The sequence below is a fragment of the Erythrolamprus reginae genome, chromosome 1, assembly GCF_031021105.1.
Source record: "Erythrolamprus reginae isolate rEryReg1 chromosome 1, rEryReg1.hap1, whole genome shotgun sequence".
NCBI classification, from domain to species: domain Eukaryota; kingdom Metazoa; phylum Chordata; class Lepidosauria; order Squamata; family Dipsadidae; genus Erythrolamprus; species Erythrolamprus reginae.
Genome location: NC_091950.1, coordinates 311801080 through 311827968, shown reverse-complemented (window position 1 = coordinate 311827968; position 26889 = coordinate 311801080). Strand labels below are relative to the sequence as shown.

General features: G+C 40.4%; 1 protein-coding gene across 1 annotated transcript in view; it reads left to right on the top strand.

Annotated features, from left to right (window-relative positions):
• The first annotated feature begins 9273 nt into the window (after nucleotides 1-9273).
• Nucleotides 9274-26889, top strand: part of MOXD1 (monooxygenase DBH like 1) — a 47274-nt gene continuing 29658 nt past the window's right edge. The window contains exons 1-4 of the mRNA XM_070733532.1: nucleotides 9274-9631; nucleotides 24469-24615; nucleotides 25699-25866; nucleotides 26776-26859. Coding sequence (XP_070589633.1) covers nucleotides 9371-9631; nucleotides 24469-24615; nucleotides 25699-25866; nucleotides 26776-26859 — 660 coding nt within the window. The 5' untranslated portion in view covers nucleotides 9274-9370. The remainder of the gene's footprint in view (nucleotides 9632-24468; nucleotides 24616-25698; nucleotides 25867-26775; nucleotides 26860-26889) is intronic.

Sequence of the window (26889 nt, the reverse complement as noted above, 5' to 3'; positions counted from 1 at the left end):
GCATTTTGTTTCAACGTCTTTCAGTGCAAATTGGGTGTTCTGGGGTAGAGCTCCAAATTTTGCTACCGGAACTGCGTCCCTGACCATTCCCGTAGGAGCCCATCACTGAGGCAGGGCCAGAAAAAATTATTAACATTTCAAAGCACTGGTTTTAACCTATATTCCTTGGCTCTATATTATGTAGGAGTCATTTGTACAGATAGAATATGCCTGGACAATAGGTACATGCAAGACCCCAACCATAGGATAATTCAGTCAGAATCAAATCTCAAAGCAATCTTTCTCAGTTGTGGTCTTCATGCATTGGAAATGGACCTGGCATTTTTCAATCTGTCTTCAGCAAGGGAGTTAAGATAATTTTGTCTGAACAACATTGAGAGTTTGACTTCTATCAGTTGTTTTTATTACTTTGTTTTTAAACTCTATTGTAAACTGCTTAGAGTCAGGACACTATAATTGTAATGTATAAATAAACAGGATTTTTTTTAAAAAAAAGATTATATTGCAAGAAAACTTCATTTCCTTTTGTAGAAAAATAATAATTTAAAGGTTGGATTGAATTGTATCAACAATCCATTACTTCAAATGAGGTGTATATTTTTCCTTCCATACTAATTTGGTTAGTCTATTACTCCTCTGCCAAAAATACCTTTATTCTTGATGTCTTAGTAGTTTTTCACCCCACTCCTCAACCCACCTCCAAAACATTAAATGTTCCTTGAAATTAAACCTGTTCAATTTGGAAGTATATGTATGATAAGCTTAACTGAAATAGACTTTGGAGACAGCAAGAAAAGAAGTATAAGAGTTCACCCACCCCTTTAATACCATGTGGTTGCATGAGCAATCACACAAATTGATTGCTGTGAAAAAGACCAGGTAATTTATCTTGAACTGAAAAATACATTATAGAGGATGAAAGCTGGGCATGTCACTTAATAAAAAAAACAGTTTGTATTTATTTATTTATTTAGCATATGGCAAATATATGGACTTACACAGTGAAGGGCTACCAACATTTTTACTACCACTCTGAGGGCATGGCTTGTGCTGAATGCCCTGCATTTTCTTTCAACATCTTTCAGTGCAAATTGGGTGCTCTGGAGGGGAGCTCCATTTTTGTTACCCCACTGCGTTCTCCCCCATCCGGGCAGTAGCCCACCCTTGGACTTACAGTAACTCAAAGGCCAGCCATTCAAAGACAGGGTGGTCTATGCTGAAAAAAATCAGACACTGGGCCACTGTAAGCTCTTGATGGACATTCGGACACAATGTGGTGGATATTTTGTCAAGGAGGTGGGGCTGCACTTGGTGTATAAGATGCACCTAAGTTTTCATCATCTTTTTTGTGGGGGTAAAAAGGTGCATCTTATAACTCTGAAAAATACAGTAAGTCCAGTGGCAAGGTTTACATAACGTTATCATAAGAGTAGTAACTCAATAATGTGCTGTTAAAACAATGGTGACAGAGATATTCTTTTGTTCCTTCTTCTGAAAAGGCAGTTGATCCTGATGGTCTCTAGAACAGGAGTGTCAAACTTGAAGTCGTTGTGTGCTGCATCAGAGTTGTGCTTGACATTGGGGATGGTGGTGAGGGTGGCGTGGTCAGGGTATGCATGGCCAGCTTGATGTCACTTGTGTCAGGGGCACCTGTGATGGCCAGAGTGCTCTGCCAATGAACATGGGCTTCCAAGCTCAGTTTTCAACTGTGATTTATTTATTTATTTATTTATTTATTACTTGGATTTGTATGCCGCCCCTCTCCGAAGACTCGGGGCGGCTCACAACACGTGGAACAAATCATAAATAATCTGACAAATTTAAAATATTTAAAGATTTAAAAAAAACCATATGCTAACAGACACACACATAAGCATACCATGTATAAATTAAACAAGCCCAGGGAGAGATGTTTCAGTTCCCCCATGCCTGACGGCAAAGGTGGGTTTTAAGGAGTTTACGGAAGGCAGGAAGGGTAGGGGCAGTTCTAATCTCCGGGGGGAGTTGGTTCCAGAGGATCGGTGCCGCCACAGAGAAGGCTCTTCCCCTGGGGCCCACCAACCGACATTGTTTAGTTGATGGGACCCGGAGAAGGCCCACTCTGTGGGACCTAATCGGTCGCTGGGATTCGTGCGGCAGGAGGCGGTCTCGGAGATATTCTGGTCCAATGCCATGAAGGGCTTTAAAAGTCATAACCAACACTTTGAATTGTGACCGGAAACTGATCGGCAGCCAATGCAGACTGCGGAGTGATGGTGAAACATGGGCATACCTAGGTAAGCCCATGACTGCTCTCGCAGCTGCATTCTGCACGATCTGAAGTTTCCGAACACTTTTCAAAGGTAGCCCCATGTAGAGAGCATTACAGTAGTCGAACCTCAAGGTGATGAGGGCATGAGTGACTGTGAGCAATGAGTCCCGGTCCAGATAGGGCACCAGGCGAACCTGGGCAAACGCCCCCCTCGCCACAGCTGAGAGATGTTTTTCTAATGTGAGCTGTGGATCGAGGAGGACGCCCAAGTTGCGGACCCTCTCTGAGGGGGTCAATAATTCCCCCCCCCCCCCCAGGGTAATGGACGGACAGATGGGATTGTCCTTGGGAGGCAAAACCCACAGCCACTCCGTCTTATCCGGGTTGAGCTTGAGTCTTTGACACCCATCCAGGCCCCAACAGCCTCCAGGCACCGGCACATCACTTCCACCGCTTCGTTGACTGGGCATGGGGTGGAGATGTAAAGCTGGGTATCATCCGCATATTGATGATACCTCACCCCATGTCCTTGGATGATCTCGCCCAGCGGTTTCATGTAGATGTTAAATAGCAGGGGGGAGAGGACCGACCCCTGAGGCACCCCACAAGGGAGAGACCTAGGAGTCGACCTCTGACCCCTACTAACACCGACTGCGACCGGCCAGAGAGGTAGGAGGAGAACCACTGGAGAACAGTGCCTCCCACCCCCAACCCCTCCAGCCGGTGCAGAAGGATACCATGGTCGATGGTATCGAAAGCCGCTGAGAGGTCAAGGAGCACCAGGACAGAGGATAAACCCCTGTCCCGGGCCCGCCAGAGGTCATCCATCAATGCGACCAAAGCGGTTTCCGTGCTGTAACCGGGCCTGAAACCCGACTGCTGGGGACCTAGATAATCGGCTTCTTCCAAGGACCGCTGGAGCTGGAGTGCCACCACCTTCTCAACAACCTTCCCCATAAAGGGAAGGTTGGAAACTGGATGATAGTTATTAAGCACGGCTGGGTCCAGGGAGGGCTTCTTGAGGAGGGGGCGCACGAGCGCTTCTTTATAGAGTGATGGGAAAACTCCCCTCCCCAAGGAAGCGTTGGTAATCTCCTGGGCCCAGCTCCGTGTCACCTCCCTGCTGGCCGAAACCAACCAGGAGGGACACGGATCCAGTGAACAGGTGGCGGAACTCACAGCTCCAATGGCCCTGTCCACTTCATCAGGTGTCACCAGATCAAACTCTTCCCAGACAGGTGGACAAGTACGTGCCCCAGTCACCTCGACTGACTCGTTGTCAGTCGACTCTGTTTTACAATTGGAGTCGAGGTCGGCTCGGATCTGAGCGACTTTATCAGCGAAAAACGTGTTAAAATCCTTGGCACTACTCTGCAAGGGCTCCCCAACTCCCCCCTGGTTAAGAAGGGAGCAGGTCACCCTAAACAGAGCGGCCGGGCGGGATTCCGCTGATGCAATCAAGGCGGCATGGTACGCGCATCTTGCCACCTTGAGCGCCACTTTGTAAGTCTTAATAAAAGCTCTTACAAGTGTTCGATCGGTTTCAGACCTACTCTTCCTCCATCACTTCTCTAGACGTCTCTTTTGGCATTTCAACTCCTGGAGCTCCTCGTTGAACCATGGGGCTCTACGGGGTCTAACGCCATGGAGAGGTCGCAAAGGCGCAATCCGGTCAAGAGCCCCTGCCGCAGCCCTGTTCCAGGCCTCCGTGAGAGACTCCGCCGAACTGTGGACGAGTGCCTCTGGAATAACCCCAAGCTCCGTCTGAAAGCCCTCTGGGTCCATCAGGCGTCTGGGGCGGAACATCTTCATTGGTTCCGCCTCCCTGCGGGGGAGGATTGGAGCCAGGAAGTCAAGCTGTAGTAGAAAATGGTCTGACCATGACAAAGGCAATGCTTCTAAGCCCCTTAGTCTCAGACCATTACTCAGTTGCTCGGAAAGGAATACCATGTCAGGTGCGTGCCCTCCCTCGTGAGTCGGACCCTGTACTACTTGAGTCAGGTCCACGGCTGTCATGGTGGCCATGAACTCCTGTGCCACCCCAGAGGTTTCGCCGAGTGACGGCAGGTTGAAGTCCCCCAGGACAATAAGTCCGGAGAACTCCACCGCCAACCCGGCTACCTCGAGTAGCACAGGCAGGGCTTTTGATACGCAGCTGGGAGGCAGGTACGTGAGAAATAAGCCCACCTGAACCCCTAAGTCCAACTTCATCAAGAGAGACTCGCAACCCGCAATTTCCGGAGCAATGAGTCCACGCAGGCAAAGGCTCTCCCTGGCAACAATAGCCACTCCTCCCCCCCTTCCCTGGGGTCGAGGTTGATGCCATATCTGAAACCCGGCTGGGCAAATTTCAGAGAGAGGAACACCTCCCTCTGGGCCCAGCCAGGTTTCAGTAATACATGCCAGGTCGGCCTCCTCATCCAGGATCAAATCCCGGATGAGGAGAGCTTTATTTACCACCGACCTGGCATTCAGCAGCAGCAACCTGAGCCCAGGGTCAGAGTTACACTCATCACCAGTACCCAAGATTGGGCTCACAGAGCCGGAACAAGGGACCGTTATTAAGCAACGATCCCTCGTTCCCCTGGAACGGCTAACTCTGTGGCCCCCGCCATATCTGCCTCTCCCCAGCAACACAGGGATGGCCTCCTGCAGCCCTCTGACAGCAAAAACAGAGCTCAGGAGGGGGATGCAGCATTCCTAGGTCCCCTTATCAGCTACAATGGCTTCGTGCAGCTCTCTGCCAGTGGCCTCCTTGAGTTCTGTTTTCACTGGCAGAGGCACCAGTGAGTCTTTCACTGTTTCCAGGGTGGCCCCTTGGGCGGGGGTCTAAGCACCCTGTGAACCAGATCTGACCCCCGGGCCCTGAGTTAATCTGGGAAGGATTAAGTCAGTTGGTTCGCTCTTGGTTTTTATTACCCTGCTAGCGTTTTGAGTATATTCAGAGAGAACTATTGTCTCTCCCATCTCTTATATATCGTATCTACTATTCTTCTATTATATTCTTCTTATACTACTCTCATAATATCCTTCTATTCTCTAATTGATATATTCTGTTCCTAAATGTTCATTTCTATTCTTTCTCTAATATATTTTACTCGAGTATAACCTCTATAACCTTCATTGTGTATTATTGTGCATTGGACAAAATAACTAACTAACTAACTAACTAACTAACTAACTAACTAACTAACTAACTAACTAACTAACTAACTAACTGAGAGAAGAAAACCCTACTTCCAGTCTGTTGGAGCAACATACATTGGAAAAAACAATGGTTGCAGTCAGGGGTGGGCTATCGCCCAGACCAGGGGGGACGGGACAGGGGGGACAGATGCAGTGGGATAGTGAAAATGGAGCTCTACCCCAGAGCACCCAACTTGCACAGAAAGATGTTGAAAGAAAATGCAGGGTGTCCTGCATGAGCCACGGCCGCAGTGTGGTAGTAAAAATTTTGGTAGCCCTTCACTGGTTGTAGTTAACCTTCTGTTTTCTTCTCTGACCATCTTGTCTAATCAAAACTACATCTCTATTACACAATGGCTGCTTTTGTTAATTTCAACAGCTTGCTAGCCCTTGGGTTCAGCGTTTGCTTTAGAAATTTTCCAAGATGCTATCAGTTATGATTTCAACATTTGTTTGAACGACTGGAAAAATAACTTCAAGGTAACTTGTCCATGTCTTAGAGAGTAAAAATTGATGATATATGGCAGCCCTTTCTGGTGCATAGAACATATAGCACTATCGTATAATCTGCAATAAACATTGCTTTGCTTGAGTTCATCTTTTCAATTTTCCAGTAGCCAAATATAGTGTCTGAACTCTCATTATTCTTAAACTTTAACATTATGGTTAAAGAACAGAGGTGAAATTTGACTACCTTGGCCTGGCTTGGGAGAGGTGGTAGGGACCATTTGAATCAGTTCACTGTGCTGATAAAAAAATGCCCGTTTGGTCCTGCCCATGCCCACCCGCTTGCCGCTCACCTCTTTCAGCTGACTTGACCGTACTAACTTCAATGCCCAGATGTCTAGAAATGGATAATAGGACTGCAGAGCAATGGTTTCCAGGATGCTCTCAAGCAGTCATATCGATTTTCCTGTGTATAATATGTATGTATGTATGTATGTATGTATGTATGTATGTATGTATATACATCAGGGGTGAAATACTCCTGGTTCGGTTGTGCCACTCTATCCAGCTATCTGCTCTCATCTAGACACACAAAAACTCCGTTGACCCTGAGGTTACGAGAATGATGGGACATGTAGTTTAATAACAAACAGGAAAGCACCAGGTTGGGGAAAGCAATTAGATCAGGGATGAAATTCAAAATTTCAATTATTAATAATACCAATTATTATAAACTATAAGCTATAAATATAAACAATTATACAAAACTATAAGAGGTACACAAATAAGAGTCTTATTGCTCTTATGTAAGATAGTCCAGATTGTGAGATAGTCCAGGTTGGAAATAAATCCAGGTGAACTAATTCTACTTTATTCATAGAATTAGTTCATCTGGGTTTATTTGGCATATATTCTTTTTGTAGGTCATTAGGGCAAAGAAATGACATCAGCTTGACCATGTTCACCCAACCAGTCACATGCCCACCAAGCCATGCCCACCAAGCCATTCCCAAGGTGACAGAACTAGTAGGGATTCTTTTTTTATTTCACTCATTACAGAGTAAGTTAAAACCAAGAGTATGGTTACATTAACAATCCTTTTAAATTCTTTTAAAATGTGTTTGCATTAAGATTCTCATTTATACACTTTGCATAGAAAAAAATGGCGATAAACCACTTTTAGAATCCATTTCACTAAGTAATTAAAGCTAGAAATGAGAATCTAATTAGCAGTTGAGTATGCCTAATCAGTATTTTTCACAGGATTTTTACTTAAATCTTTTGGGGTGCAGCTTTCATTCTGTTGTGACCTGTCTTTAGCTCTTTATACAATAGCATAAAATGTCAAAATAAGAAATGTTTCCACCCTGTGTAATTGCATGATATGCTGTGACTTGTCCAGACTGCAGTTTACCTCAATGCTAGAACAGTGGTAAACAGTCTGGATGGTAGCCCAGCCAGTAAAAATGGTAGTGGTCATGGTTTGATTCAGGTTTTTTGGTTTTTATTATTTTTTCTGTTAAAGTCTCTCTTCTGAATCACACTAATTATGCCCTAACCTGCTCATCAGCTTGTTGGATTTCCACAGAAGGAATTTGGCAAATCTTTGCACCCAGCATCTGAAGAAAGTTTCTCCTTGCAGCAAAAAACATAGGGCAGTTTCACAGTGATGTTACGTTGCCCCCTTCCATCACAGGCCTTTGCTCTGTTTCTGCTGAGCTATTTGAACCTCTCTGTCAACCTGGTGAGATAGTCCAGGTTGGAAATAAACCCAGATGAACTAATTCTACTTTATTCATAGAATCTTGCAAGTCTGAAAGTGTATTTCTTTCCTTGTCACCCTTACAGCCCAAGAAACCAGGGAGGGGCTCTTGAGAAACAGTTGCCATGCCCACAAGCTATGGCTCTTCCCCTTGCCTTTGACAGTTATTCAAACATGCCATTATATTTGTAGCTCTGGGACTTGTATATTTTCTGACAGTGAGAACAATCAACCAATAGAACAGCTTGCCTTCAGAAGTTGTGAGAGTTTCATCACTGGAAGCTTTCAAGAAGAGACTGGACTGTCAGAAATAATATAGGTCTCCTGCTTGGGTGGGGAGAGGTTGGACTAGATGATCTTCAAGGTATCTTCCAACTCTCTTGTGGTGTGTAATCTGTTATAATTCAATATGCAGACTGATGTTGTCTTCAAGAGTTAGTGAGTCTCCTTTTTGGAAATCTTGGAAAAATGAGAAAACTCCATTGGAGAAAGAAATAACAGAGAAAATATTGATGTGTTCAGAAATGGATAGACTATCATTGGAACTGAAGGACAAGGGGGAGATGGAATACTATGCAAGATAGGATGAATTTTATCAGTGGTTAGAAAGAAAAATGGTAAAAAAAAAAGTAGAGAGTAAGAATTGGAAAAGGGGAAATTAAAAGAAAGCTTGGATATAAATAAACAACGATGAGAGATACATATGTAAGATTTTTTTTAAAAAAATCAATGTATATCAAGAAATAACGGTATTTATTATTATGTAAATATTATACAAAGAAATGAACAAACAGGATGGTCACAAAGGGTCCAATATTTTTAATGGTTTGCATGTGTAAATAAAATAAACTTTTATTTATATAAAAATGAGTTAATGAGTCTCCTGAATCTTTCACCTCACTCTTTGGGGGAGGGGAATCTTCAGTTATCTTTGCACCACCCTCTGCTTAATTTCACCTTTTTACAGGATTGTTCAACAAAGCGAAGTGGAAGGCAGCCCCTGTCCCTTGAGTTGGCAGCAAATTGCTTTTAATTTTTTTTAAAAAAATATTATTATTATTATTTGCTTGCCAGGCAACAGGAAAGGAGCTTGTAGGATTTTTCTGCCTCAGGTGCCAAAATAACCTGGCCGCCTTATTCGGGCATCAGGAGAAAAATGATAAAGATGCCCTTTTGCACTGGGCTTTAAGGAGCAAAATAAAGCCTCTCTCAACCCTCCCTCAGCGACTGGGAAAGAGTTTCCAGCGTCAGAACCGGGAGAAAAGGGGAAAGTTTTATTTATTTTAATTTTTATTTTATTTATTTATTTTGTCCAATACACAATGAAGCTTATAGAGATATACTGTAGTAGAGAAGATATATGAGAGAGAGAGAAAAGCCGCTGAACTCTCTCCAGAATCGATGGCGGTCAGCCAGCCTTTTATGCGGTTCCATTTTCAGCTTCTGGACACTTTTTCCCCCTCACAGAAGGTGGCTTCGGCTCCCGTCCGCCTCACGTCTAGGTTTCCACCACCAGCCGCGCCGCCCGCTCCTTCGCTCAGCCCTCGAGGCCAGGCGAGACCCCCCCCCCCCCCCCCCCGCCAATGAGGAGGCTCAGCGGCTGAGGGAGGCGTGAAGAGGCGGCGACGCCAAGAGCGGCAGCTTCAAGCCGGCTACCTCAGTCAAGGGGCGCGCTGGCGCCAAGTCCGACTCCTGCGTCCTGGAGCGCGCGCGCCGTGGGTAAGATGCGCTGCTGGCGGCTGCTGCTCTTCTTCATCTGGGCTTCTCTGCCGGCCGTGCCCGGTGGGCGCCACTACCCTCACAGCGCCATGTTGGACGGCTCGTCCCGCTACCGGCTCTCGTGGGCTCATCAGGGCGACACCATCGCCTTCCGCCTGGAGGTGCGCACGCGGGGCTACGTGGGCTTCGGCTTCTCCTCCACAGGAGCTATGACTCCGGCGGATATGGTGGTGGGCGGCCTCGACCGGGGCAAGCCTTATTTGCAGGTGAGCATGGGGAGGAGTGGGGGAAACGGGACCCTGGGTGGCAGGGACAACCTGCTCTACTCCGGGCGAGATTAATCCGGGAAGGATTAAGTCAGTTAGTTCGCTCAGGGTTTCGCTCTGAGTATATTCAGAGAGAACTATTGTCTCTCCTATATCTTATATATCCTATCTACTATTCTTCTATTATATTCTTCTTATACTACTCTCATAATATCCTTCTATTCTGTAATTGATATATTCTGTTCCTAAATGTTCGCTTCTATTCTTTCTCTAATATATTTTACTCGAGTATAACCTCTATAACCTTCATTGTGTATTATTGTGCATTGGACAAAATAACTAACTAACTAACTAAAATTCATTCATAATGGTTATAATACTTGAATTGGACTCAGAGCAACTAACAACAGAGACATCCTCCCTAGTGTCAAGCAGATTTCCAGTGGACACATTTTAAACGTGCACACGCATACAAATCCAATGACTTTCTTGCATGGTCAATAAAAAGAGAATCCAACTGCTACATTAGTCCAATGTAGAATTAGAAGAGAGAGTCAACTTATTCTCCAAAGCACCTGAGAGTAGAACAAGAAGCAATGGGTGGGAACTAAACCAGGAGAGAAGCAACTTAGAAGTAAGGAGAAAATTCCTGACAGTTAGAACAATTAATCAGTGGAACAGCTTGCCTCCAGAAGTTGTGAATGCTCTAACACTGGAAGTTTTAGAGAAGATGTTGGATAACCATTTGTCTGAAGTAGTGTAGGGTTTCCTGCCTAAGCAGGGGGTTGGACTGGAAGACCTCCAAGGTTGCTTCCAACTCTGTTGTGATGATGATGATGTCTGTCTGTCTGTGTCTCCCACTCCCTCCCACCGTCCTTCCCTCCCATAGAAAGAGTGAAATCCATTTCTAACAATAATAACCGGGTTCTTTTCTCACTTCCTTTTATCAGTGGTTCCTTTCAGATTTCACTAAGTCTAATTGCAAAGTGACCAGCATGCCGCCTACCAAAGCTCACAAGGACAAGGGAATAGCTCCTGTCCATTTCACATATCAACAGGCAACAATTGTGTCCCTTTTATGTTTCCAAGTCAGTAAAGAAAGATGCATTTCAACCTTAGTATCTTGAATTACACACACCGGTTCATATATATTTTATCTTCATGTGCAAGAAGTAACAGATGAATTTAAAGTAGTGTTATTATTGTTATTATTATTTGCCTTTGTGCTTTGTGTTTCCACAACAATTTGGAAAACTCTTCTTTGCCAAGTCTCTTATAGTAGCCCCGGGGTGTGGGCAAATTAATTGAAGAATGTCTGCCTTTTTCATTTAATAGTTAATTAGCATTCAAACTTATAAATGATATAGTAAATACATATGTGGACTGAATGAATACATAATTTAATCTCTTAGAATCATGTAGCTGTGGAGTTGGAATCAACTACAAACGTCGTCTAGTCCAACCTCTGTTTTTAGGTCATAATATAAAGTGCCATGTAATCTCTCAAGTATTTATTTAAATGGCAGAAAAGTAGTAAATATAGGTGCAAATTCAGATCAATTCCATACTCATCAGCTTGTTGCAATGATCTTTGGTAATAGTTCAGTAAGCAGCTAAACTCTACCAAAATGAGAGAACTATACTAACACTAGCTTAATCCTACCTTAAAGACAGGTGCATGATTATGTATTTTGACTGATACTTTTCTCCATGCAGTAATTAAATACATATTTTTGTTCATAGTTTTAAGTGGGAGAACTGATTAGTTGGATATATTTCTAAACAGTGAGATTCTCACAAGAAATCCTAACATAAATTGAGCAAGTAGAACCACCTGGATAAACATTATACTTTGCTCTATAATGACAATTCTAACTTAGACTGACAGCATTAGGATGTGTATTAGTTGGCATTAATGAATCAATTTTTCTATTTTGCATCTGCAAATTTATCTACACTTTGAGTGACATTATTCATTCCTAAAAATATTGAGCAAGTAACAAACCAGTAGGCACTAGCTTCTTTAAATGCTAAAGCATTTAAAAAGATGGCATAGAAACTAAATTCTAGACTTGTGAAAATTAACTTTTAAAGGAAAATATATGCTCTTTCCTTAGAAGTGACATCTGAAAGTCAGATACTGGTACAATGCAGCAGTGAATTTTTGTTCTTCAGTCCATCTATTTCAGTGATTCATTTCTGCAATGAGTGCTTACAATAAGCTTCCAGATGTTTTACAGAATGGGCATTGATTATAACGTCTCTTTATTTAAATATTGAATCACATTTTCTCATTAGTTATATATTTATTTCTAACCTTAAGACATAAGTCAAGCAACTACTTGCAATTGCTATTTTTAATGTCATCAATATGTGTGGTGCTTTCCTTGTTTCAATAGAATAAAAAAGGCAGATCTCTGGCTCAAGATAATTGCTGGTCCTATCAATTCTAAAATAAAATATATCACTGAGATGGCCAATTTATATTTCTGAGATGCAAATTACCTTTTTGAATTAAAAAAAGGTCTTCCATTTACTAATAGACGGAAATGTTTTCCTTCCTGCGTTCATGTTGGTTCTGGAGGAAGAGGCTTTTTATTGCAGCCAGTTAGTATAGAAATATGACGAGAAATAGAATTTGAGAGTGTTTCACCGAGGCAGCCTTCGTCAGTGCCATCTTGGATCATCAGGAGAGCATGAATTCTGGTCCCCTCTTAGACATGAAATCCAGCTGGGTGACTTTGAACCAGTCATTCTCTCTCAGACCAATTCATCTCACAGGGTTTTATAGGGAAAATATAAGGAGAAAGGATTATTAGGTATGTTCCCATCCTGAGTTGTTGATAAAAATAATAAAGATGGGAAATTAATAAAGAAATATATACATAGATATATACATAGATACATTCATACAGATTACTTACAGGAACCGCCTATTGCTTCATGTTTCGCAGCGGCCGGTTAGAGCCCGCAAAGTCGGCATTCTCTGGGCGCCGCCAGCCAAGCAATGTTGCCTGATGGAATCCAGGGGAAGAGCCTTCTCTGTGGTAGCTCCAGCCCTTTGGAATCAACCACCCCCCCTCAGAGATTCACGCCGCCCTACCTTCCTGGTCTTTCATAAGGCTCTAAAAACACATCTTTGCCAGCAGGCCTGGGGCCATGGAGCACTGTCTTCTTGCTCCCGCTGATGGTATGAGTGAAGGATTATGATTGGATTTTAGTTAAATGGTTTAATTGTGTGGGGTTTTAGATTAGGTTTTATATTGGGTTTCTTTGATTTTGTACTTTGTATTGATTTTATTGTATAAGCCACCCTGAGTCTGCTGGAGAAGGGCGGCCTAGAAAACAAGTAAGTAAGTAAGTAAGTAAGTAAGTAAGTAAGTAAGTAAGTAAGTAAGTAAGTAAGTAAGTAAGTAAGTAAGTAAGTAAGTAAGTAAGTAAGTAAGTATATGTATCAGTAATTTTTGGTCATTTGTGACCAGATAATGAGTTGCTACACAAGCAGAATGTAGTTGATGCACACATAGAAACACTAATAGATACATACCAATTACATAAACAAGCCGGAATGTTATTTTAAAAGGAATCTATTTTCTAGGTATCAGCAAAGGTTCTGATTAAAAACAGAAATAATACTTTTTGCGGGGCCTTTTCGTGTTGTCAATATATTCTACCTGACGTTGCTGCTTTAAAATTTGCTAGGATAGAGTAGAACTTAAAGGATTCTTCTGTTGCCTCCTGCAAATAGATCACTCAGGTTGACTGATCTATTTGCAGCAATTACATTGTAAAGACTGAAATACGAAAGGGATCTTTCCTAAAAGGCTGACACATTCTTCAAAGGTATGGCTGAGTGAGAGTGAGCAGAGGATGATATATTAATGATTCTGGACTACAGAGTGGGAACCTAGCATTGCTTGGGAAGTGTAAGATCCATAACAGGAGTCTGTTAAACATGTGATTCATTGATTTGGGAATTGTGTAACAAGGAAAAAAACACACAGCTGAGCAAACAGGAAAATGCTGTGAAAGTTTATAGGACGATGTACTGTATAAGGCCAATCAAGAGCACGTTTTAAGGTCATTATGTGATGCAGACTGGTGAGGTTATTGTGAACATGTTGAAGTATGGAGAATCTAACCCCCGAACAGTGCAGTGATGGAAAGATGCTGGCTGGATAAATACGGGTGCTGCCTCAGAGAAATTGCTCAATCTGTTCAGGCTTGTAGTTATATTATGCATGCAATATTGCCAAAGTAATTTTTTAACAGACTACTTGCCACAAGAATGCTCAAGGCAGCTCTAACCTTTTTTTTTTTTTTTACTATTAAAAAGCCTTTAGGGCTTACTTGCATATTCCTTGAGTTTCCATTCTGCAGCTCAATTCTTAACCTTCTCTTTCGTTGTCAAATCCTCTTTCTTCTGGTCTGGAATTGTGCATCCCTAACTGTAGCTCCCATTTTGCAGAGAGTAATCCTTCTTTATGAATGCGGGTTTTGTGTGATTTATTTAAGAAGGTGGCATTGTAAGGGCCTTCTGTTGAGCTCTAACATAAAAATACATTTGGGGATTATTTTGTGAATAGCTCTTCATTGGTATATGAAAAATGCTATACTCATCACACTCACTAGTTTGCTGCTACCCCAAATAAAGAACATCTGTTTATCAAATACAATGCATGGGAATCATTTTGATGTGTTATTAAGGAGTAATTGAATTTTGAATGGAACTCTTTGCTGTTTTTCAAACATACTCTTGATAAAGAAGTTTTTAGCAAAGAAACAGAAAGATAGAACAAGGAGAAATGTCACAGTGGCACACATTTTAAATGTCACCTGGTGCTTGGTTGCAGATACTGCACGCCTTTGGGAAACTCACTGTATCTTTGGGAATCTTTTCTGGCATGTTAGCGTGAGGTTAAAAAAAAAAGATTCTTAAAAATTCAATGTGTTCCCCAAAGGCATGCAATATCGAAAACCAAGCACCACCTAAGGCATGTTAACACTACTTAGCTATTGGATTTTTTTTTCCTAGTGCAAGGGTCTTTCTAGGAGAAGTCATCATTTGTTATGCTCCCCTGCACATGCTGTTTGAAAAATAGATGAAATATCATGCATACACAGGTCATCCTTAACCTGTGAGAGATCTTGGGCATTTTGGCCCCAAAGGCAGACCCTGTCTTCTGTTTAATTTAAATGTATCCAGCTGGTATCTTTCTAAACGTGATAACATTACTTAATCACTCAATTCTTTCTCTTGTCAATTCAATTCAATAATCTGCATCAGTTCCTTACCTGCTATGTACTGTATATTAGAATTAAAGTGGTACCTCTACTTAAGAATGCCTATACTTAAGAGCTTTTCTAGGTAAGAACCAGGTGTTCAAGATTTTTTTTACCTCTTCTCAAGAACCATTTTCTACTTAAGAACCTGAGCCCTGAAAATGTTCCCAGGAAATTTGAGAGCGGCACAAGGGCCTGATCAGTTTCCTGCCATTCCCCCTTTAATCCCGGGCATCTGAGGCTTTTCTGGGCTGCCAGAGGAGCCTTTCGGTGGTGCTTAAGGAGGCTTTGGCAATCCAAAGCAAACAAAGAGTTTTCCTTTCTCTGGGAGCTTGGAGAGGGTATAAACCTCTGCCAGCACCCAGAGAAAAGAAATGCTCCCTTCGCTCTGGGCAGCGACTGTCCTCCTCCTCTTCTTCTTCCTCCTCCTCCCACCCAAATTCCAAGCTTTTATTTCTTTCCTAACGGGTTTGCACACATTATTTGCTTTTACATTGATTCCTATGGGAAATATTGCTTCTACTAACAAACTTTTCTACTTAATAACCTGGTCACGGAAGGAATTAAGTTCTTAAATAGAGATACCACTGTACATAGAATTTCATATGTGCAATATTGTAATAGTAAAATTGTGGTTCTCCAGTCATTCATGTAGTAGATTTTGGATACAGTGGCAATATTTCTATTCAGATCTCACTCCAGAAATAGCCAAGATATACAGCAGAATTGAAAATGTAAAAGAGTGCAGAGAAGAGAAACCAAGATGATTAGGGGATTGCGGGCTAAAACATATAATGAACAGTTGCAGGAACAGGGCATAGTCTACTGAAGAGAAGGACCAGGGGAGACATGGTAGCAGTATTCCAATATTTGAGGGGCTGCCACAGAGAAGAGGAGGTGAAACTATAGGGTGCATTCCAAAAGTAATGCCATATTTTAAAAAGTAATTTATTAAACAGATTTGCACAAACACTTAAAATTCTTCAAAGTACTGTCCTTGAGCCTCTACACATTTTTTCCAGTGACTCTGCCATGACCGGTATTGCGCCCTGGAAGGCGTCTTCGGGGACCTCTTGCAAGGTCTTCATCACGGCTGATTGGATCTCTTCTGTGGACAAAAAACGGGTTCCTTTTATGGCTGCATTAATCCAAAGGAACAAAAAGAAGTCTGCTGGGGTGATGTCTGGACTATGGGGGGGGGGGCAACGTTGGCACCTGGTGTTTGGCCAGGAACTCGCAGACTCATAGCGTGTTGTGGCAAGGCGCATTGTCAAGATGGAGTTGCCAGATAGCGGATATGTCTTTTCTCATCCTGATGACCCTTTTTCGGAGTCTTTCCAGCACATCCATGTAGGTAGTGTTAACTGTCTGTCCTTGAAGAACAAACTCCTTATTGACCACTCCTTTACTGTCAAAAAAGACAATGAGCATTGTTTGCACTTTTGATTTGCTCATTCTTGCCTTTTTGGGCTTGGGGGACTGGTCGGTGTGCCACTCAGAGCTTTGGCATTTTGTTTCTGGATTGTATTCAAAAACCCAGGTTTCATCACCAGTGATGACGTTGTCCAAATAATCAGGTTCAATTTCTATACGTTGCAAAAGTTCACTTGAAATTTCCAATTCCATTTTTTTCGTGACATGGTCGGCATGCAGAGGTTTACAATAACTGACGCCCTGCCACTTCCACAGCTTGGAGAGCACTGAGACTGGTTTTGCGGCAAAGCTTAGCATCCCCCACACCTACTCCAAGTACTTCAGTCCCACTCCGACCAATAGGAGCGGCGCGGGAAATTCAATTGCATTACTTTTGGAACGCACTCTGTATTTCCCAAAGCACCTGAAGGCCAGACAAGGAATAATGGATGGAAACTGAACAAGGAGAAAGAACTTTGATACTGCTGAAAAAAGCTACTGTATATTCCATTGTGATGCAAAATCACAAAAGAAGAGAATGACACCATGAAGAATCCATATAATCTGTGCAGATTTCCATAGGGAGAAGAAGATCCAATTCTATCTACTTAGTGGAGATATCTGGAGTGAAAAGAAGACACAATTCTGTCTATCTGGTGCAGATATCCGGGGGGAGAAGTGGGTCTGAATTTCGCAGTTATGGTAACCATGAAAGACTGCCAGCAAAGTTTAGTTAAAGCCCTTGAATAACTTTTTGGGGAATTTAGTTGGGGCTACATTGTAAGTTTGGCGGTCATATTAACAGAAGCAATAATGTTGCAGAGGTGGAGAAAGTTAAGTTGGATAGTAGTAGAGTAATTAGGCCACAAGGCAATTCACTACATTCCTTTGAACACAGAAGGAAGCAGAGAGTAAGATTCTATTTTCATACCTTAGCCGAATTCTATTATTATATAATAGCATAATTAACTGGCTGACAATGTCTTTTGTTATCCCTAAAAATAGGAAAAGACTTTTCACTATTTATTTTGTCTGATCATGTCTAAGAGGTTATGGCCCAACTGATTTCCAAACTCTGCCCAGGCAATTGATTTAATTTATATTATTTGCATTAATTTGCATCATTTAGGTAAAATGATGAAAAATGAAACTCTTAAAAAAAATGGCAACAGTGATGTAAACTCAGATTTAATGGCCACATTTTCCTTCTTTAGGTCCATTAAATTATTTTTTGTTGTGTAAGAAAATGTCAGTATTATATAAATTGTTTCGAGTATACACATAGATAATCTTAAAAATTATCTGCTAATCTGTTATTAGAGGCCAGGCTTCTTTTCTATCAAAGTATTTTAATAAAATAATCAAATAAATAATTAACTATTCGTGAATAGTGAATCAATAACAAATAATCTTGGCTCATTAAAACAAAATTCACATAACATTGAAATAAAATAATTAATGGTATTTTAAAAATTAACAATAAAAACGTCCAAAGAATCTTTCAAAATGAAGACATCCAAAGTCAGAAAATGATGCCTACTTTGGAAAATACTTGCTAGAAGTCTAGTTTGTTAATAACTAATGAAACTAATTGGGATTGCTCAGTGAAAAATCAATCTAAGGTAAAATTAAATGGCAAATTCTGAATTGGGGAATTACTAGAAAAAATGTAAAATGAAACTCTGAATATCATCATTTATGCTCCACAGTTTTCTAGCAGTTTTATTGCAAATAACAGAAGCAGAACAAAAATATTTGAAAAACAAATAAATATAAAAAGAGTCTTAATTAGAGAGATTATAGACTGAATGTATGCCAGAAAGGAAACTCTTTACTAACTTCCAGAAAGTTGTTAAGGAAGACATGAGAACTCTTTTTCACTAAACAGATTTCACATTTAAGGGCTGGTACCAAAAGGCCTGTTCCATAGCTTTAAACAAGTTGATTCAGAAGTTGAATAAACAAAGGCCAATTCATAAATAAGAACCAGCCTTTCAAAGATACTGGTCTTAGATGTTTCAGTGCTTTAAATGTCATCACCACAAACGCAAGTAATGTAAAATTGCTTTTCGGTTGAGTTTCACTTCTGGTGATTTACATAGAGACATATAGAGAAAGTTTTCTTGGTTGATTATGAAAAACTAAGCTGATCAGATTGGTATGGAGGGCTATCCAGAAAGATCAGGGCTGTAGGGTTAGTCTAAGACTGTGATGGAGAACCTGTGGCATGCATACCACAAGTGGCATGCAGAGCTCTCTCTGCAGGCAGTCAGCCGGCGCTCCAACTCAGTTCCACCGAGCATGTGCATGCACCTCCTGCCAGCCAGCTGATTTTTGGGTCTCTGCTGCACATGCACAGGGCCTGGGGCACATGTAGGAGGTGTACGTGCAGGGGCGGGGGATAGCGTGGAGGGTCGCACATGCATGTACATGTATAGATGGGCAGGAAGCACAGGGGGTCATGTGTGCATTGCATATAAGTGCAGGGAGACTTATTAGGTCTAAAATGGGGCATGGGGGAGGCATGGCCCTTTGCAGCCTGTTTTTTCTCCCAGGAGGCTGCAGGGAGGTCTAAGCCCAAAATGGGCTGAGGGGTGTCGCATCCCTCCCGGTGGCCCATTTTTGATTCCAGGAGGCTGCATGGAGGCCTATTAGACCCAAAATGAGGCATAGGGGGGAGCACAGGAAGATTGTGTGCACAGGCAGGAGGGCATGGGGAGTCATTCACACGTGCACAGGGGGGGCAAGGTGCAGGGGAGGGTGAGGTGCAGGGGGGAGTTGCTTGTGCATTGTATTAAGAGTGTGGAAGTGCGTGGGAGCTTTTAGCATGCAACAGCAAAAAGGTTATCCATTACTGGTGTAGGAAAAGGTCAATAAAAGCTATTTTGTACTGTTGCCAAGAAAACTACATGATTTCATTAAGTGACTAGCTTAATGAAGTCTTATACTTAGGCAAGAAAAAACAAAAATGCACACATAAACTTGGTGAAACCAGGCATAATAATAATAATAATAATAATAATAATAATAATAATAATAACAATAACAATAACAATAACAATAACAATAACAATAACAATAACAATAACAACAACAGCTACTACTACTACTACAACAACAACAATAACAACAACAGCAGCAACAACAACAGAGTTGGAAGATATCTTGGAGGTCTTCTAGGCCAACTCCCTGCTTAGGCAGGAAACCCTGCACTACTTCAGACAAATGGTTATCCAACATCTTAAAAACTTCCAGTGTGGGAGCTTTCACAACTTCAAGAGGCAAGCTGTTCCACTGATTCATTGTTCTAAATGTCAGCAAATTTCCTGCAACTGTTCTTCATATGTTTTAGCCTCCAGTCCCCTAATCATTTTTGTTGCTCCTCTCTGCACTTTTTCTAGAGTCTCAACATCCTTTTTGCATCGTGGCGACCAAAACTGAATGCAGTATTCCAGGTGTGGCCTTACCACGGCATTATAAAGTGGTATTAATACTTCACATCATCTTGATTCTATCCCTTTGTTGATGCAGTTGATGCAGATAATAGCAGTAACTGAGAGGGATCTTTGCGTCTTAGAAGACAATCAATTAAATATGAGTCAACAATGTGTGGCAGTAGCCAAGCCAATGCAATTCTAAGTTACATTAACAGAGGGATACAATCAAAATCAAGTGAGGAACCAATACCAATATAACTCTGTAAAACCTTAGTAAGACCATACCTAGAAAACTGAATCCAGTTTTGGTTACCATACTATTAAAAAAATACATTGAGACTCTAGAAAGAGTGCAGAGAAGAGCAACCAAGATGATTATGGGACTGGAGGGTAAAGCATATGATGAACAGTGGCAGAAACTGGGCATGGCTAGTCGAGTGAAGAGAAGGACCAGGGGAGACATGATGGCAGTGCTCCAATATTTGAAGGGCTGCTACAGAGAAAAATAACCAGAGAAGATGGGGTTAAGCTATTGTCCAAAGGACCTGAAGGTCAGACAAGAAATAATGGATGGAAACTGAACAAGAAGAAATTCAACCTGGAAATAAGGAGAAATTTTATGACAGTGAGAGCCATCAACCAATGGAACAGCTTGCCTTCATAAGTTGTGGTTATTCATCACTGAGAGCTTTCCAGAAGAGACTGGACTGCCATCTGTCAGAAATGGTGTGGGGGTCTCCTGCTTGGGTGGGGAGTTGGACTTGGACCAACAAGGTCCCTTCCAAATCTGTTAATCTTAAACTATCAATATCAACTAGAGACATCTTAACTTGCATTCTATCTGGCAACAAATTGGAAGTCATTGCAGTAGAGGTAACTTATTTTCCCCATATAAAATTTATAGTTAGCTATAGTTATAGTAAAATTGCTGTATTTTGGGCGAACTGGAATTTTTGAATACTTTATCAGAAGCAGCTGTATGTAGAAAGCACTGTAACAACTGAACAAGATGTAATTAAAGCATATTGTATGTTGTTGTAAACTGCCCAGCGTCAGTTAGATGAGATGGATGATATAGAATTGAATAAAATAAATAGACTAGGTTTCTATTTTCATGGCATAGACGTCGTAGTTGCACTTCAGTTTTCTATTGTAACTGCCACCATCGGAGGCTGTGTGGATCATTCCCAGATTTTCAGTACAACAAATAGGTTTTTGATTAATTTTCCATTCAGTCTCCAACCTACAATTTGGATTTTTCCCTTAATGAACAGAGTCTATTGTTTGATGAATCAGTGTGAAGAAAGAAGTTGGCATACGCAAATTTTCTATCTGATTTGAAATACTTGAATGTAAAACATGAAACTGAATGGAAGATTCCCAATAAATAAAATGAATAATTTTATATTTCTTTAAGTGCATTAAATATGGAATTTATACAGTGAGGTTTAATTTTGAAAAAAAGTTAATAAATGGATTTATATTCATGAAAATGCTTCACTTCTCATCCAAGAAGCTTCTTCAGTTCCTCAAGGGGAGAAAAATCAACAAAGTCCACTTGCCTTTTGAAAAGCATCTTTGGGATAACTATGATCTGGATGATTGAGAATCTTCATAGACCTTTGTTTATATTCATAAAAATACGCTATGGGCTACAAGTTGTGGAAGCTAAAAATAACTACTGATACCAGAGATACTCACCAATTGCTGGAAAACACAAGAAAGAAGCGTTTCAGTTTACACCCTGTAATGAGCTTACAGTAATAGGATCTACTTCACCATTGCAAAAAAGAATGCTTGTTTACAGAGATAGTATGATGCTACATAGATTTCTTTACATTTATAAAGGTTTCTTATTTCCATACCCAACAGCAGTCGCTATATCAGCCCAATAATTAAAATGTTGCTAGCATAAAGGCTTGCATGCAGCATACAATTGCTTTAATCAAGGTTTCAGATAAACTTGGTAAGCCTTTATGCTAGAGAGCCCTAAACAGTATTTTCTTATTACTAACTTCATTGCTAAAAGAAAGTAAATCTACTGTAGGTTGCATGGATGTAGAGGATTTATTCTCTGTATAAAACACCTGTTCAGGCCTATGAAGACAGCTGTCATTTTTTTCCTCAAGGTTTCTTTTGCAGCTGTGCTCTCATTTTTTTAAGGGATAAAATAAAACTTATTTGCATCTTTTTGCTACATCCTTAAGAAATTACTCCCTGCCATTTTGTATAGCAGTAATCAGAAATCATATCAACTGCAAATCCTTTTTAAGAGAACAAGTCCAGGGTCACAGCATGTGAGAAGCAATTCAGCATCAATGGCTTCATCTATAAGAAATTATATACCAGAATTTTTATGCTGTAAAATCATCTTACTGCATATTACTGCAATTTCTAAATGACGTCTATTGAATGAAATATATCTGATTCATTCATTCTATCCAGCAATCCAGAATTGCCTATAGTAGGGTGTGATTGTATGTGAATGTGTGCATATAGGTTGATTTCAGTTACTGCTGCACAACATGTTGACTTTACCATAATAGAGATAGCTGACTTGCAAAATAGACAGCCCAATGTCTTCCAGATGTTTTATCTTCCAGCCTATAAAATGAGAACTGTAATGAATGAGAATTGTTCAAAATATCTGAAATGTAGTGACCCAGGTTGCTGTATCATGGATCCATGTTATTGAGCACCAAAATGGTGGTGACAATAAATATTCTATCCAATATAATATGTAAACTGAGTTTAATTTTGCTTAATTACAGGTAGATTTAAAAATAGATAATGTAACATAAATTGTTTACTTCTCTGGAAAGTGACTAAATTTCAAACAAGACAAACAGTTGTGCTTCTGAAGTTCTACCAGTCAGTAGTGTTATATAGCTGCTGATTACTACAGATAGCATTATGTCACATTATTATTTATAAAAACAAGTTTGCAATACAATTGCTAAAATAAGTTCCTTACCACAAAGGCCCGCTAGAAATTTCATTTTGCCCATAGATTTCCATTCTGTTGATATTTGGGATTGATCACTGGTTGCCGATCAGTTTCCGGTCACAATTCAAAGTGTTGGTTATGACCTATAAAGCCCTTCATGGCACTGGACCAGAATATCTCCGGGACCGCCTTCTGCCGCACGAATCCCAGCGACCAGTTAGGTCCCACAGAGTTGGCCTTCTCCGGGTCCCGTCAACTAAACAATGTCGGTTGGCGGGGCCCAGGGGAAGAGCCTTCTCTGTGGCGGCCCCGACCCTTTGGAACCAACTCCCCCCAGATATCAGAGTTGCCCCCACCCTCCTAGCCTTTCGTAAGCTCCTTAAAACCCACCTCTGTTGTCAGGCATGGGGGAATTGACATGTTCCTTCTCCCTAGGCTTATAAAATTTGTGTATGGTACGCTAGTGTGTATGATTGGTTTTAACTTGTGGGGTTTTTAAAATTAATTTAAATATTGGATTTGTTTTACATTGTATTGCTATTGCTGTGAGCCGCCCCGAGTCTGCGGAGAGGGGCGGCATACAAATCTGATTAAACTTAAACTTAAACTGATCTTGCCTATCTATTCTTGTCTTCCAATTAGCCTAAAAACTTTGGGAATGGAGACATTTACAATACTATTCTTTTATTTATATCAAAAAAATTAAAAAATAGATATATTTTAATTTTACTCAGATTTCCATTAAAAAGAAAACACTCCTTTAAACAGTAGCTTTGCCACCTCCTTAAAACATCTCTAAATTTTATACCTCTATGTGGTCACTCTGCAAACTAGAAACAATTGCATAAAAATTCTTAGAAAACACTTAGAAAGAACATTAAATAATATTATTATCCTAATCTCAATGGAATGTGGGTTTTTTTGGAATGGCAGTCACCAGAGTTGCTGAAATATGGTGAAATGGATGGTCAAAAAAGCAGCTGCACTTTATATCAGAATTCAGAGGTGAAGAGGTTAACGATAGTACATTATTAACGCGGCTTATTCATAATATCATTTTTTGCTATAATGAGGACTAGGATAAACTGTCCTTGAAACAGCAGGGAGACTCTCTAAAACCAGTTTGACAAAATGAGGTGGTATACAATATCATATTCCATTTTAATGTTTCCTCTCTAGAAAGTATATATTAGAATCACAATAAGTGGAATGCTTACTCCCTTATAAATAATTGCATGAGAACTCTAAGAAAATGGATTTTGAGTTACAGAAGAAATATCATATTTCTTGATTTTACCCACCACCCAATAGGGAAAAACAATAAAAAGTACACACAAAAAATAGTCCATATACTGTATTATGTAGCAGCCAGAGAAAATCGCTATGAAGTCATATTTAAAGTGTGTAATGCAGAGATACATTATTTTTACAATTTGTTCTTGAGGATCATATATTTTTCAAATATATGTTTGTTAAGTTCATTAATACCTTTATGGTGGCAAAATAAATACCTTTTTAGGTAAGGGTCTTTTATTATACCACACTTATTAAATGTTGAATTTATGCAATGTTAATTATATTCAATAGGATAGATTAAAAAAATAGATTTTCACTCATTGGTTAATATAAAGTATTTATTTGGAGAATTACAACACATTCTTTATACATCCTTTGTCACAAAAACGAAAAGGTTGTAGGGTTCAGAACATTTAAAAAGAAAAGTAGCAGGATAATGTTTTGATTTCTATCTTCAACAGGATTGCTTCACAAATGCAGACAGAACACTGAAAAAAGATTCTCAGCAGGATTACCATCTGGAGTATGCTATGGAAAATAGTACTCATACCATACTGGCTTTTAGCCGGCAGCTTCACACTTGCGATCCAAATGACAAGAGCCTAACGGTAAAGGGAAATGCTAAACCTAATGATGAACCTAAATTAGAGAAAAGAATGAAGAAGAGAGAGCTTAAATATTAGCTTCTGGTTCTCAGTCTAATCATTATACTGATTATGCCATAACAAACAATCTGTATTGCTGTATGTACTGATTAGGGTAGGTACAAAGTATATCTTCTGACCTGTAATTTAGTGAGAGTTTGGAGGGCACGATGGCTCAGTAGTTAGAGAGTGTGGAGGGCACGATGGCTCAGTAGTTAGAGACACTGAGCTTGCCAGATGAAAAGCTGACAACCCAGGTTTGAAACTCAAGTGCTGCACTGTGAGGTGAGCCTGTTTTTTCCCCAGTTCCTGCCCACCAAAAGCATGCAAATGTGAATAGATAAATAGGTACCACTTTGGTGAAAAGTTAGCAGCATTCCATGTGCTTTGGTGTATCGTTATGCTTGCCACATGGAAATTTCTTCAGGCAATACTGGTTCTTTTGTCTAGGAAATGAAGATGAGCACAGCTCACTGGGGTCAGAAATGACTGGTTGTGCTGATAACAATACTAATTTGGCTACATCTGGAGCTCCTTATCCTCCCCCAACCTTTGCAAGGTGGAAAATATATTAAGCTTGGCTGTATCATATTTTCTTCAGGGTACAAATATATATGTAGTTTCTAGAACCGCTAAGTTTATAGTCAGGGCAGTTCAGATGAGAATACGTTTTATAGAACATATTGGGGTGGCATGCAAAGGAGATGAACTCACTTAAGAATATTTTATATCAGTATCTTAGATTTGTTTAATATAATCCTTTGCACGAGTTATATTCTTATGTTTTACTACTCAATTTTAGCGTATTATACTGCATTTTAACTTATTATTTATTCAAATTCCCTCTATTTTAGCCAATTTTATTTTTATTTTAACCAGTCACAGTTTTATGACGACCGATGTGGTCCTTTTCCTCGCTTTGATATGGTGGACTGACTAATCAAATAAAGTTGATATTGATTGATTGCTTTTACTATTAAGCTGGGCTGTGATCATAAAAATAGATTTCTCTTTACGTGATTCAGAAGCAGCTTTCCCTTTTTCCAGGAAAGCACGGTACGAGTTATATGGGCCTATCATGACAAAGACTTTAAACATGGAGGTCAAAATTACCATGGTTCTAATCGTGGAACAAAGAGTCTTCGTTTATTGAATCCCGAGAAGAATGCTGTAATCCCTCCCTCCTTGCCATATTTTGACTTGGCAAACCAAAACGTAAGTTACTTGGGTTAAGTATCGGTATAAGACAATAGTGGGTTCTAAAGTCCGTTGCCTCTGGTTGGCTAGCTAGCTATTTATTTATTTATCTATCTATCTATCTATCTATCTATCTATCTATCTATCTATCTATCTTATTTATTTATTCATTCATTTGTCCAATACACAAATACATAGGAGGAAAATAAACATGAAGTAATATATATAAGGATAAAAGTGAAAATAGAAGAGAAGATATATGAAAGGAAGAAAATATATATGATATATGAGATAAAGGAAAGACAATTGGACAGGGGATGAAAGGCACACTAGTGCACTTATGTATGCCCCTTACTGGCCTCTTAGGAACCTGGAGAGGTCAATCGTGGATAGTCTAAGGGAGAAATGTTGGGGGTTAGGGGTTGACACTATTGAGTCCGGTAATGAGTTCCACGCTTCGACAACTCGATTGTTAAAGTCATATTTTTTACAGTCAAGTTTGGAGCAGTTCGTATTAAGTTTGAATCTGTTGAGTGCTCTTGTGTTTTTGCGGTTGAAGCTGAAGTAGTCATTGACCGGTAGGACGTTGCAGCATATGATCTTGTGGGCAATACTCAAATCGTGTTTTAGGCACTGTAGTTCTAGGCTTTCTAGACCCAGGATTGTTAGTCTATTTTCGTAGGATATTCTGTTTCGAGTAGAGAAGTAGTGAGTGCTAGTGAGCACTCACATACGCGATGCTTCTATGCATGCACAAAAACATCCTGGGCAGGTGGGCAGAGTTGCCATCGCTACTGGTTTGCAGAACAGGGCCAAACTAGGAGGAACCATCACTGATGTTAGAGGGACAGAACTGTATGCTGAATTGTCTGGGCAAAAGCAAACTTCGTATTATATTAGTCTTTTCTTTCCATTTTATTAAGACAGGTGGCTATACCAGATCAAGACACGACATATTGGTGTCAAATGTTTAAGATACCTGTCCTGCATGAAAAGCATCATGTGATAAAGGTATGTGATCTAGCTAGTGATGCATACAGA